We start from the raw sequence: 13,018 nt of genomic DNA, 5'->3' as shown, positions 1-13,018 counted from the left end.
AGCACCTCACCATGTTAGGCTCCATGCCGTGTATATGCTCACCACACGTCCCTTAACAAGAAACCAATTCTGACCTAATGTCACTTTTCTGAAGGCCTTTGTGAAGGGTAAGGAAGAAGTGCTGGATACAGGGGCAGTTGTGGGTGCTTATCAGGGCCTGTGTGTCCCCTTACTCCCCTTAATCATCCCACTGAGCTTCCTTCCCACACGTCCTGACTCCCTGGTACCCCAACACCCCCAGGGTGGTACAAAAGGGTAGGGGATGGGAAGGCATCCTTAGGAACCCGGGGCTGCTCTATACTGTGACAGTGTCAGCTCACAAAAGGCCAAAAGCAAGGCACAGCACAGGAGGCCACTTCAGCACTGCAGACGGGAGGCTCTAGACCCAGGACATCTAGACTGGGCAGAACCACCCCATCCCACCTTGTGCGGTGGGAGCTACCAGCACGCAGGGGAACAGCTGAACCAATGAGGCAGTCCAGGTACAGTCATCTTTTATTGGGTGGTGATTCTCTAGTAGGATGTGAAAGGATTCAGGGGTGCAGGGCAAAGGTCCTGGTCAGGAATGCAGAGTGCGCCTCCTTCAGTGGTACTTGCGCAGCCGCTCATGTTCTGAAGTTAGAAAGCAAAATGGTAAGTTTCTTCAAAGGTGTGGTCAAAGCACAGGCTGACGGGGAGGGCAGCAGGCTAAGGTCACAGAAGCCATCCTGAGGTTTCCTTTCAGATGGCCCAGAACCTGCAGAATTGGGTGCTAACGTGCCACCTGGCCAGACTCTTCCTTCCTAGGAGGGACACCTACTCAGACAAACCATGCCCAAGACCCTGTCCTTCACGGCCAGCGTTGCTTTGGGCACCACAGACTAGCAGAGGGCTGGATGCTGTCAGAAATGGCCCAGGCAACCCAATCGGTGGCCACTGCACACTGTTCCTGGCACTTCCCATCAGACTGACTCCTCTCCGGTCTCAGCACCAGGACCAGCCATGCTTTTACGGAGCGCTGCACAGACTCCGGACTGTGGCACTCGACCTGTTTCCCTCCTCACACTGGCTGCTGGGAAGATACAGCCGGATTTCCCACCAACCTTTGAGAGAGCCTGCAGTATCCTACAGAATGCTGCCTAAGTATTACCCTCACCCCAGCTTCATCTTATTTTTCCTATCTTTCTCTATGCCAATTTTCTCACTTAAAATAATATCTTATATACTGTATTTTGGTAAGTCCTTCCAATCCCTCAGCTGTCAGGAGAATGATGCACTTCTAACTAAATCTGACAGTGAGCCAGCATCACCCTGCCATGGGAAACCCCACCGCAGGCAGAGCAACCCCGGAGACTCACTGAGCTCCTTGTAACAGCGGCAGTAGTTGAAAAGCACGTAAGCTGCCAGCACCATGGAAAGCCCCGCGACGCTCCCTTTCTTCACGTTGACGTACTTGTTGTAATACCGGTAGTAACCTGCAAACAGGAGAGGAGGCCACGTTCTGCCCGTTCTAATGAGGAAAAAACTGAGGAAAGGCCTGAGGGCAGGAGGAAACAGTCCGCAAAAGGGAGCCACAGAGTGGCCAGAATTATAAAGACGAACACAGAAGGGGAGGGGCCTCCGAAGAGGCTGGCGACCTCACAGGCCCCCAAAGGATGATGACATGGGTTCCCCAGGACCAATCTGACTAGTGCACTTTAAAATGCACAGGCCTGAAGGACAGACCATTTCAAATACTCATCTTGGAAGTTCTGCCTGGCAGGGGGTGAGCATGGTGGACTGATGTCCCCTATGCTTCATTTTCATCTTAAGTCTTACAACAGTTCTTTAAGATGGAGGGAGTGGTACTGATTCCAAGCAACAGAAAACACTGCCTTTTCTGAAATACCTCAGAGCCCGCCTTTGACAGGACCAATCAAACAAGGAAATTCAAGGGCTAACAATCTTGCCATGTCCTTCTCTACATAACTAACTGGTCTTAGACAAGGCTTTTAGTGGCCAAAATAATTCAGGGCAAAAAGAGACCTGAAGGCCCAGAGACTTGCTTTTATTTACGCACGCCCTTAAGGCTCTGACCTCTTTGAAACGCTCCAGCAATGCCTCTAGGGGTGAAATCCCGCATCAGTATCCAGCTTGGCAGCTCCCCTAATTTGACATCCAGGAGCCTCTTCTCCTTCAGTGGTACTGAAAAGGCAGAGCAAGAAAACACACACTCAGAAATCCCCCAATAACACAAACACCTTTCGTATCACTTATCTCAACCATTCAAGAAAGGTGCATTTGATAACATCACTGAGCAGAGGCTGCCCGCGATACTACAGGTAAACCTGGCACAGCAAATACACTGTTTTAAGCCAGAGCCTATGTACTGGCAGAACTGCTGCAGCATGAGTTTTATTAATGAACAGGACTGTGCATAACAGCTTGCTGGGAATAACTGTGTGAAAACAGAACCAAGGACCATGAGGAAGAAGTAAGATGGAGGATAGATGTCTTATTTTATAAGCAGGGGTTGGGGAGACTAACTCAGAGAGGTTGGGCAAATCTTGGCCAAAGGCACATGGCATGCAGGCCGCGGAGGCAGGACTCGACCCTAGTCTGGACCCCATGCTCCTGAAGCCAATCTGACTTCTACCTCAAGCACCCTACCTCAGACCACAGAAGTCAGATAACAGTAAAAACCACTCCAAAGACACAATGGGCCCCTTCACTTTCCGATGAGGATCTGGGGACAGGAAGGGCTCCTGGTTGGGGCCATACTGTATTTATCTCTGGACTTAAGAGTAAAACAGGAAGGAGGCCAGGGAGGGGCTGACCCTGTTAATGTCCAGAAGCTCATAAGGAGGAAATGGTCTCCATTCCCTGTCCTCTTCCCAGAGATTAACTTTAAAAAGCTGCTTAGCAGGTGTCCTCTTCAGAGCAAGACGTCAAGGACTACTGCCTCTTCTTAAAGATGACCAGTCACAGGAGGTGCCAGACTAAATCACTCCCAGGTTTCTTCTCCATTTGGGGGAATCTAAGGAAAAACTCAGGCTCCTTAAGGACCAGCCTCAAGAGTCCACTGTCCACTCACAGGTCTCCTGACTTCTCCCAACCCTTAACAAAGGCAAGGCTGTCAGGCTTAATGACAGCTTCTAATCTACTACAGGTTGCCTGAAGAACTAGACATTTGGCCTTGATGGACCAGACTGACTGCCTGTCAAGAGGCCGTAGTGACAGGTGGAGACATACATGGCTTTAGGGTTATGGTTTAGGCTGCGTGTCCCAAACAAACTGGCCCAACCTTCCAACTAGAGTTAGCCAAAAATATGGAGCTCCTACTGCGTGCCAGGCAGCATGCTGAGCACCGTGGATCCAGCACTGACTGCAGATGAGAGCCTTGTTCTCAGAAGCCAGCATTCTATCGAAGACAACCATCTCATAGCCACTCATCTTCCCCGGCTCACACTTCAGCCAAACCCTTTTCTTTTTCTCACATATAGCAGGATTATTTTCACCTGAGGGCCTTTGTATCTGCAGTGCCCCCTGGGTCATCAGGGCTACCTCAACTTAAATGTCATCTCCTAAAAGGCCTCCTTCCCTGCCTGCCCTGTCTCAAATGCCAACACTTCCTTCCTGTATAACCTGAGCTCCACTTTCTTCGTCTGTGAAATGGCTTATTCCAAGGACTGAATGAGAATCTATGTAAAAGCATTTGGAACAGTGCTCAGAACTGTAAACTGTTAGTATTACTGTTGGAATCTCATTAAACACTATACAAAACATTCAAGGAAAAAAGGGAGAGAGTCAAGAAAGAAATGGCATATAACCGAACTTTAGGACATTTTAAGCATATAGAGTTTCAGAAACTAATTGCATCCTTTATTCTTTTACAAACAGAAAACTGTAATTAGTTTGGTCGTATTTTTGAAATGTGAGATAGTCTCAAATGAATTTCAGGATATGTTCCAAACCTTTCCTGGAGTTTAGTGTCAATGATAACTGAGCTCAACACCAAACAATAATGTCATCTGAGAATGGCCTATACCCTTCTGTCACCTTGCCTGTGCTGTTTCGAGAAACGTTTAACACGTACACATCTTACATCTCCATCTTGTCTGCACTTGGATTAGTAGGCTTTTCGTCCAAGAATTACAATACCACATTTCTTCCTGAGTAAGGGCACAGTCGATCTTGCATGCAGTGAGAACAAACGTGTCATTCTAAAAGCACCTGGCTTTAAATGAGGCAGCGCGGTGAGGAGTGGACGATGCAGGCGCAGATGCTGCCACCTGCTAATGCTGGGCAATGAGCACAAAAACGTCCACTGTGTTATTCTATTTCCTTTGTATTTGAAACCTTCCATAATGAAAGGGTTGAAAATGCTTTTAAAAAAAGAACTATGCTGGGAGAAATGTGCAAAAGAAACAGCATTTTAAAAGTATTTTCGACTGGCATAAGGCTGGTGACTCAAAAAAAAAAAATCAAGTCACTGCTAGGCCAGGTGAAGCCATTTCTTCACATTTACACATACTATGAAAACATACTCACGTAGCCCACATTCTCATTATACCTTCAGGTGCTGACATAGTGCCTTGGCATATCATAGGAGGGAAAAGCCAAAAATTTACAATTTATTTTCCTACATATTTGTTTCTCACTATGAAGACAAGAGCATTTCCATAACCAAAACAAGAAATGTATAAGCACAGAAAAAAAAATCATTAGCCTTAAGGAGAGCCAAGTACAGCACCATCACAAAACTCCAAGAGACCATCAGATTCATCAGCGATGTATCTACACTTATTCCAAGAACTTCTTGTTTTGCTGAAGACAAAGGCCTTGGTCCTTCGCAGCCATACTGGAACCCTCCCCCAACACTCCTCTGCAGTGGCTGGTTCACACCAGCAGAGTGTGGTGATGAGCAGAGCAGACTAGCATCAAGTATTCTGGGTCTAGTGCCACGGTGTAGCTGTGTGCCCTTGGGCAAGTTACTGCCCTCTCTGTGCCTCAGTTTCCCCCTTTGTAAAATAAGGGTAACTATAGTGCCCACCTTGGTACTTAGCTCTAGGTACTATGTAAATAGGAATTACTATTATCTTTCTGCCTGTCTATGAGCTAATTGAAGGTTGAAGTTCCCCACACTCAGTTCCTGGTCATGGCAGAGTTTCAGTGAAGGTTGAGAAAGGACCACAGGTTCTTGGGAGGGCACGTGACTGCTTGGCTTGATTTTATGACTTCAAGAAGCATACTGTCCACCTATATGGAGAGGCATGGAAATGCCAAGTGTCTTCTGGGTGCTAAATCCAGGTTTGTTTCCCAGATCATCCCATTCATGAGCTGTGACCTTGAATGGGTCACTTCACCTCTCTAAGCCTATTCGACATATACAGGTGTCGAACCTTCCTGGTGTCAGGCACCGTCCTAGGCATCAGCTCCTCCTAGAACTTAATTTCAGCTTCGGCTTTGCGCGTAGGGTTCAGGTGCAAAGCGCCTGGGTCGCGGCGGGGATGAGAGCAGCTATTCCTCAGCGGGGAGAGGGAGTAGGGCCAGAGACAGCGCATTCCCAAGCCCAGAGGCGCGTCGCCGGGCTGCCGTCATCCTCCCCGCCGCAGCTGAGGGCCGCGGGCCCTGGGCAGGCGGGAGGCGCGGCGGGGACAGAGAAGGGTCGGACGGCGCAGAACCCTGGGCAAAGGGTCCGCTGCACCTCAGTGAGGGAAAGGCGAAGGCCCTGAGCGAAGGGCAGGAGGCTCTGTCACTCGGCCCCTCCCCTCCCAGTGTGGCTCTGAGCACTGGACCCCGAACCCGACTCCTGCCTGCAACCTGGTGGCCTTAACCCTCCGGACACTCACCAATTGACGCCATCTTGGAGTCCTGGCTGTCCGCTTCTCGGGGCCGCGAGAGGACTGCTGGGTAGAGAGCACGCGCCCTGGGAGACCCAGGAGCAGAGGCTCACGGGAAGCAGGTCTTGACTGTTACGAGGCTGGGGCTGCAAGTGCGCCATGGGTTGAAGGGCGAAGGCCTTGGAGGGCAGAGCCCCGCGACCCCGCAGTTGGGAACCCAGAGGTCGCAGTGGTAGGGGTGGGGGTGATAAGGCTTAGCCTGGACTCCCAGTTCTGGGAGGAAGGAGGCTGGAAGGAACCAAAAAAAAAAAAAAAAAAGGAAGTGAGGGAAGCGCATCCTAGCTTTTTTACTCCGTCGCCTTAAATTTGTTGTGAAAGATGACAGGGGCGTATTAAGACCTTTCCTCCCATCTGTGCTTGATGAGAGGTAAGCTCCGGCTCTCAAGGAATCCCCAGTCACCAGGAAAAGCCAGCGTCCAGGCTTAGGCTCCAAACAGCTTTGATTGAAGAGTACCTATATGTGTCCAGGCTCTGGGACTGCACTCTAGGGACAGAAATAAGCAAGACCCTAGGGTTACACAGCTCTAGCCCTTCTTTTTGCCACTTCTTTTCCAGGCACAATGATGCCTCACCACCATTTTGGGGTTTTTTTCTGGAGAGACCAGGATAAGCATTCCTAGTTAAACAATTCTGATTTGGGCAAGATGTTTCCATACCCTGAATTTCAGTTTTCCTCTGTAAAATAGGGATGGAATGCTTACCTGGCTTCCTTGTTGTAGGAATTAAACAATATATGTCAAAATAAAGGATTGAGAACTGAGAGTGGGTAGTAGAAATTGGACCAGTGAACTGGTTTTCCTCAAGAAAGTGACTTGGGCAGTTAATTATCAAACTCATTTGTTATCATTCACTAAATACATATTGCTATGTACTGGGTACTAGAGACACAGAAATCAACCAAAGTCTTTGTGTTCTAGGATCTCTGGTGTTGTGCAGGAGACAGCTGTGTAGACAGGTGAGAGCACAGCAGTGTATCTATGTATGCACAGCAGGAGGCCAGGAACTCCTTAATTAAGGGTAGGTATATGGTACCACAATAAAAGAAGTACAAAGTGATGGTTGAGATAGGAAGTGAGACTGAAGAGGCAAGCAAGGGTCAGAACATAAATGCTGTGAATACTAGGTGAAGAGCAGAGTTCATCCTGATGGCTCATGGCAGGGTAAACAGATGTAGGATTGGCAAATCTGAATAATTTCAGGGGGCTCCAGGGTGTAGGTTCTGGGGTGATTAAGGCAGGTGGATATTGTCCCAGAGTGTAAGGGTCAGAAAAAGGAGGTGGTTGAGGATGTAAGTTCTGGAATGGTTGGTTTATATTTAAAAGATGTTCTCTCGTGGCAGGTTTTTAGATTCATTTGGCGATTTAATCAACTGCTGTCCCCTATAAGACCACAGTGGAGGAAGTCACAGCCAGCTGGCACCAGTGACAGCGGCAAGGGGAAGACTTGGTTAGAGCTGCCTGCATCCAGGCACTTTGAGAACTGTGCAATTATCTTCCCTATTCAAAAAAGAGCCTAAGTGTGAAAACCGAAAGGATTTGTGGGTATGTTAAAACCAAGAGTCTAAGCAGACCCTGGGGCCACCATGCATGGGCTTCCCCAAGATTCATGATTTCTAAGCCCGACCCATTCATCCTCAGAAGGAAGTAAGGACATGGGGTGATGTCCCCAGATCACCAGGTAAACCCCCTAGCCTTGAAGCTTGGTGCCAGGGTCACAACACTGGGCAGGTGGGCTATAATTTACTTCTTCACAGGTCCATCAAGAAAATGGATTCCTCGTAATAAATAACCTTTAATGAAAAAGAATATGAAAATGAATATATGTATGTATATGCATGACTGGGACACTGTGGTGTACACCAGAAACTGATACATTGTAACTGACTGTACTTCAATTTTAAAAAAAGAAGGAAAACGGATTCCCATGAGGAATGCTTTTCTTTCCTTCTTTCTCTTAAAATAAAAATCCAGTGCTCTTTGAGGTGGCTTTGGACAGTATGTTTCTTCTGTGTATTGCACACAGAACGTTATTAATAACAGTTCACTGATGGAATGACCACAAGAATTCATTGAAACACTACTGTGTGCAGAGTGGGCACCTGAATCTTCCAGCCATTCAACAAGTATGTATAGATCATCTGTTAGACTCCTGTGTGAGCATGTTCATGGGCACTGGGACCACAACCCTGAGAAAAGAGACACAAACATTCATCCTCGGGGAGCTTACATTTAAGTTATATATTAGTTATCTGAATGTGTGCCCTGGGGAATTCTCCAGGTGTGCTCTAATGGAGAAGTTCCCCAAGAAGTCTTCATGACATCACATCTTCTATTCAAACATTAGGTGTGAGTTGTTACTCACATCTGCCCACCAGGGGGCACTATAGGCACAGAAAACCTTTGACTTTTTTTAATTAAAATTTTTTAAAATTTTTTTCATCTTTTTTGAGGGGGAGGCAATTAGATTATTAATTTTTAATGGAGGTACTGGGGATTGAATCCAGGACTCTGTGCATGCTAAGCATGCCCTCTGAGCTGTGCCCTCCCCCTCAAAGAGTAAGTTTAATCAGAGAAATAAGAAAATACAGAAACAAAGGAAAATAGTCAAGCTAAAGAAAATAATAATAGTTTAGTCATTAAACAACGTCAGAGACCTTTAGTTCCTCCTCAAGGGCTCTAACTAGTATTCTGAGCCCTGTCCTTTGAGCTGTCCTGTAGATACTACAAGCCCCACCAGGTGGAGGAAGTTAACTACGTGATGCCCAGACTGTAGCCGTGACATAAGCTGCCACAACTCAGAGAACTGGCCTCAAAGAGATGGGAACAGACTGACCCTGGAACTGAAGATTACCTGTACTTAAAACAATCAGGATGACACTGATCTGCCCACCACATGACTAATTTCAAGATGACTATCAGAGCTGAGTGTAATATCTCCTTCCCTATGTCTGTACACCCCTGTCACTCCCCTTTAAATGCACCTGCCCACTAATTGTCAGAGGGTGAGGTGAGGGGAGTTGGCTTTTAGACAGGAGTCGGCTGCCTCCTCCCTTCCCACCCCCTTTGCTGGCCTCTGGAATAAAGCAAACTGTGAGAGGAGCATTGTTGGGCTGCTCCCTGTTCAAAACTCCTCACCTCTGACACATCTCTGAGTCCGGTAAAGGCTCAACGGGGACTCAGTGTCTCAAAGAAAGGAGGAAGGATAAGGGAGTCACACCTGCAGTATCTGCTAGGGAGAGGGAGATGGGAGACCAGGGGTCTTGACCAGTGAAAGACACAGGAATTCAGGGTGTGACGGTTGGGGGAACTGCAGACATGGGTGGTTAGGGTTTGTGTGGGAGAGTACTTGAGGCAGTTTGGTCAGTGGTGGGTGTGAGCTTGAGTTGTGGGGCTCTGGAGTCGGTGCCTGATATGGCTGGGGAGCAGGAACCCATGCAACCTGTGATTTTGGGGTCTTCGAGGGTCAGTGGTTGTGGTTGGGTGGGGTCAGCAGTTTGTGTGTTTCTGTGGGGTTGGGGATGATGACTTAGGCATGTGAGAGATGAAAGCAGATGTCCTTGTCTTTCCTATGTTCTGGAGAACAAAATTCACCTCAATGATAGAATCTCCTTCCGCTGGGGAGACGATCCAACACTGGGTGAGGCATGGTGCCCTGTTAAAGCTGGTTCCCAGTGCCCCAGCTCACCGCCCAGTGGGAGCAACAGGTGGAACCCCTGGAGGAATCACCTCTTGTTTTTCAAGTAAACATGTAATAAGTTCCCAGAAAACTCCTGAAAAATGGCCCCAAAGTCTTCAAGACCCACAGGCACTGTCAACCTGAGGGAAAGTACAGAGTTCTTCCTGTGATTGATGAAAAACCTATAGCCCACATTACACATTAATGGTAAAAGACTGGACAGTTTCTCCCTAAAATCAGGAACAAGGCAAGGATATCTCCTCCCACCCCCTGGGCGTCAAGGTCAAGTCTGAGTTCTTGGGGGGCGCAAAAGGGTAAGGCTATGTATCCGGAGGTTCCAGCTTTAGCGACATTTGGGGGCAGGGTGTCCGTTTTAAATCCGACCGCTATGCAGTTGCTTCATTTCCAGCCTAATAATCCCCCTCGCAGGTGCAGGCGCGGAGCTGCTTCAAGGCCTCTCCAGCGGGGACGGGGCGCCTCCAGGGAAACACCGTGGTTTTATTTGAATAAAAACGCGCTTTTTGAGACATCAAGTATAGCAGTTTTCCATTGTTTGATGACAGAAAGTTTCTTGTTTCAATCCATTCAACTTTTTTTTCCCCCTTTTCAAGTGAAACTGCTTGAGAACAAAAGAAAAGCGCTACTGGGGTGGGCGCGCAGCTGCTGACCCCAACTGGGCGGAAAACCTCCCACGGCTGATCCCACCTGCGAGGGCATCGGGGTTAGGGGGCTTCCTGGGGGAAAAGAAATATGGCGGGGTGGGGGGCGGGGGCTCTCTTTAGCCCTCCCCACACACCTCGGCTGGAGTTTGGGGAGAATTCCTCGTATCAGGCGTGAGATCCTCAAGTCTGTGTCCTGAAGGTGCTCACTTTACCGTTCTGTTATTTTTAAATAACTTTTTTTTTAAACGGAAGTACCAGGGACTGAACCCAGAACCTTGTGCATGCTAAACTAAGCACACGCTCTACCACTGAGCTATATCCTCCCCACCTCCTGTTATTTTTAAATCGACTCTCATTAAAAAGAAATGTCTGTCTGTCTGTCTGTCTGCCTATCTATCTTAGAAGGAGATACATCTAGAGATCCTTTACATCCAGTGGCTCTATATCTCAATATAAAGGGAAACTAGCATCATTTGTTATAATTTGAAAATAAAATACATTCTTGAAACAACAAAAAATTACTTTTCTTCGTCTTGCACCTTGAACTGGCGCCGTCCAAGCTCTGAGAAATGCGGGGAGGGGAGTGGGTGGGATGAAGGCTGTTTCTCCAGGCGCCGCAGCAAATTCACTACAGGGCGTGCAGTACACTGCCGGGCATGGCCGTTCTTTTATAAATGACATGACACCCAGGAAGCCTGGATATGGAGGAGGGGAAAAAAAAGGAAGGCCCTGTGGAACCCCGCGCAGAACCAGAGGCCCTCGAGTCTTCAGCCCAAAGCGCTCCCAGCCAGTCTAGTCGTGACACACAAATGAGGGACTATCTAAACCATTCTTGGTTCCCGACTCAAACTCAGCATTCTCTCTGCGTGTCCTAAAACTCAGAAACGGACCGTCTCGCATAATGCCACCAAGGATATGGAGAGTCAGCCTTCGTACTTCATCCAGGAAGCTTGTACGATGCCCAAGTCGGGGACAACTGGCTGTCCCACGACTCCCGCGTGCAGGTCTCCCAGATGCCAGCTCCGCCCCACCCCGCTGAGCGCAGCGCACCGAGCACTGCTGCTGAAGTCTGCTCCCGGTGGGGCAGGCGCGACATCCCAGCCACAAAGCGTTGGGCTCCCCTCCCCCACCCCTCTGTTCTTTCACTTGAAAAAGGTGAAACGTCAGGTGGGACGTCGTATAGACGCCGGTGCCTGCGGGCGCTCAACGCTTCTTAGGGTAGTGGGTTTTGTTTTGTTTTGTCTTGTATCTGACGAGATTTCTAAAGGGAGTATGCTATTTTTAAAGAAAAAAGAAGAAAAGAAAAAAAGAGGAGGAAAAAAAAAAAGAAAACCGGAAACTTCTAAGTCTCCGTTTGGTAAAGGGAAATAGTGTCCCCCATAGGTGTGGCTCACTGCAGACCCCCGCGGGGCTCGGGGCGCAGGGGGGCTGGGGGAAGAGAGAATCCGGAGCCCTGATCACCGCGCTCCACCTTCCCTGTGAGCTGAACTTCTCATTTTCCAGTCTTTCCCCAAACATCGCTCCCTAAAAGCCTCGGCAGGGGAGGTGGGATTCCTGGATTAGGAGGGCGAGTAGTCCCCGAGCCCTCAGTTTCCCACCCGCTTCATTTACATTTACGTCTCGCTTGGAGTAGCCTCGTTATAAAAGGGGCAAAGAGCTCACAGTTAATCCCAAGCCACAATAAAGGCAGTGTTAGGAAAAAATACTGGACACTGTATCTGACAACAGCTGAAATTGTCCCTCTAAAGCACAAAAAAGAGCGCTGTCCTCAGGGCCTCGTGGCGCAACGGTAGCGCGTCTGACTCCAGATCAGAAGGTTGCGTGTTCAAATCACGTCGGGGTCAAGGGCGTGTCTTTTTAGCCACCGGGATAGATTCGGTCGTGAACAAAACGAAAGTGGTGTCTGTCCGCGGGCTCCCAATAGTGGATTTTCTCTTACCTTTTCTTTAGTCCAAAGAGGCTTCTTATGAACAACTCAGCCATGGAAAGGGACTTGAGCTGCAGGGCAAGGATGACCTGGAAGAGAAGAAAACCCCACCTGAGCCAGCGTTTAGGTCGTTTCCAACCTATCCTTATTAGGACTATTCTTCAGATAGGACATCAGGGAGGACATTAAAACAGGGCATGCAGAGACTTTGTTAATGAATTCATTCCGGTGTGAACAGTTTTATTGGTCCCCAGACAGATGTGGCACTGTCTCCTTGTTGATATTTCTGTCATCTTGATGAAGTCAGTTCCCCAGTCCCACCTCCCCACCCCAACCACCATTACCACGCAGTTTAAGCTTCCTCCGTCAAAAGCCCCTGAACATTACGGCTAAAGAGAAAATACTGTGAAGTTGATTCAAAATTTATGTTGATGATGGAGTTCTTGAACTCTATGAGAGTGGAAAGTTACCCTGGCATTTACCACCTTGTTACTTAGGATTCATTTAAATCCTCCAAGAGGGGTATGAAACAATCAAGTCCCAGATACAAACCAGTTCCTCGCTCACGACCTGAGTGGGGAAAACCCCAGGTTAGCAGAAATGGAGATCGTTGTGGATTTATCAGGATTAAGCTTTCACTGTGACAGCCCCACTCCCTCTTCGGTTTAAACGTCTGTAAGTCTGTCCTTTGCTGAGCTTTAAAAAAAAAAGCCTCCTTTAGGTGTGGTTTTTAAAGGCCAATGATTGATGAAATCTCAGAATTGACAGCATAACACCTGTTTTGACGCCGAAGTGATTTGAATGCTCAACCATCTGATCTAAAATCAGATGTGCTGCTGCTGTACCACAAAGTCACAAATGCCCACCTGTTTTGTATATTTATCGCATGCTAA

At 48.2% G+C, this 13,018-nt stretch overlaps 1 protein-coding gene, 1 long non-coding RNA gene and 1 other non-coding gene across 3 annotated transcripts; 2 read left to right on the top strand and 1 right to left on the bottom strand.

Moving 5' to 3' along the window:
* Positions 1 to 477: 477 nt before the first annotated feature.
* Positions 478 to 5,956, bottom strand: ATP5MF (ATP synthase membrane subunit f). The gene is made up of 4 exons (XM_006210357.4): positions 5,811 to 5,956; positions 2,056 to 2,163; positions 1,338 to 1,454; positions 478 to 612 (listed from the first exon to the last, which is right to left on the bottom strand). The coding sequence occupies exons 1-4, from the start codon at positions 5,821 to 5,823 to the stop codon at positions 584 to 586; spliced, it is 267 nt and encodes an 88-aa protein (XP_006210419.2). The 5' UTR covers positions 5,824 to 5,956; the 3' UTR covers positions 478 to 583.
* Positions 5,937 to 7,666, top strand: LOC140687158 (uncharacterized). The gene is made up of 3 exons (XR_012061306.1): positions 5,937 to 6,228; positions 6,779 to 6,878; positions 7,201 to 7,666. It is a non-coding gene; the product is annotated as an uncharacterized lncRNA (long non-coding RNA).
* A 4,304-nt stretch (positions 7,667 to 11,970) lies between these two features.
* On the top strand, positions 11,971 to 12,042 carry TRNAW-CCA (transfer RNA tryptophan (anticodon CCA)). Its single transcript has one exon. It is a non-coding gene; the product is annotated as a tRNA-Trp (tRNA).
* The last annotated feature ends 976 nt before the right edge of the window (positions 12,043 to 13,018 follow it).

Source organism: Vicugna pacos, chromosome 18, assembly GCF_048564905.1.
Source record: "Vicugna pacos chromosome 18, VicPac4, whole genome shotgun sequence".
Taxonomy (NCBI): domain Eukaryota; kingdom Metazoa; phylum Chordata; class Mammalia; order Artiodactyla; family Camelidae; genus Vicugna; species Vicugna pacos.
The sequence above is the reverse complement of the archived record's forward strand: the minus strand, read 5'-3'. Positions and strand labels throughout refer to the sequence as shown.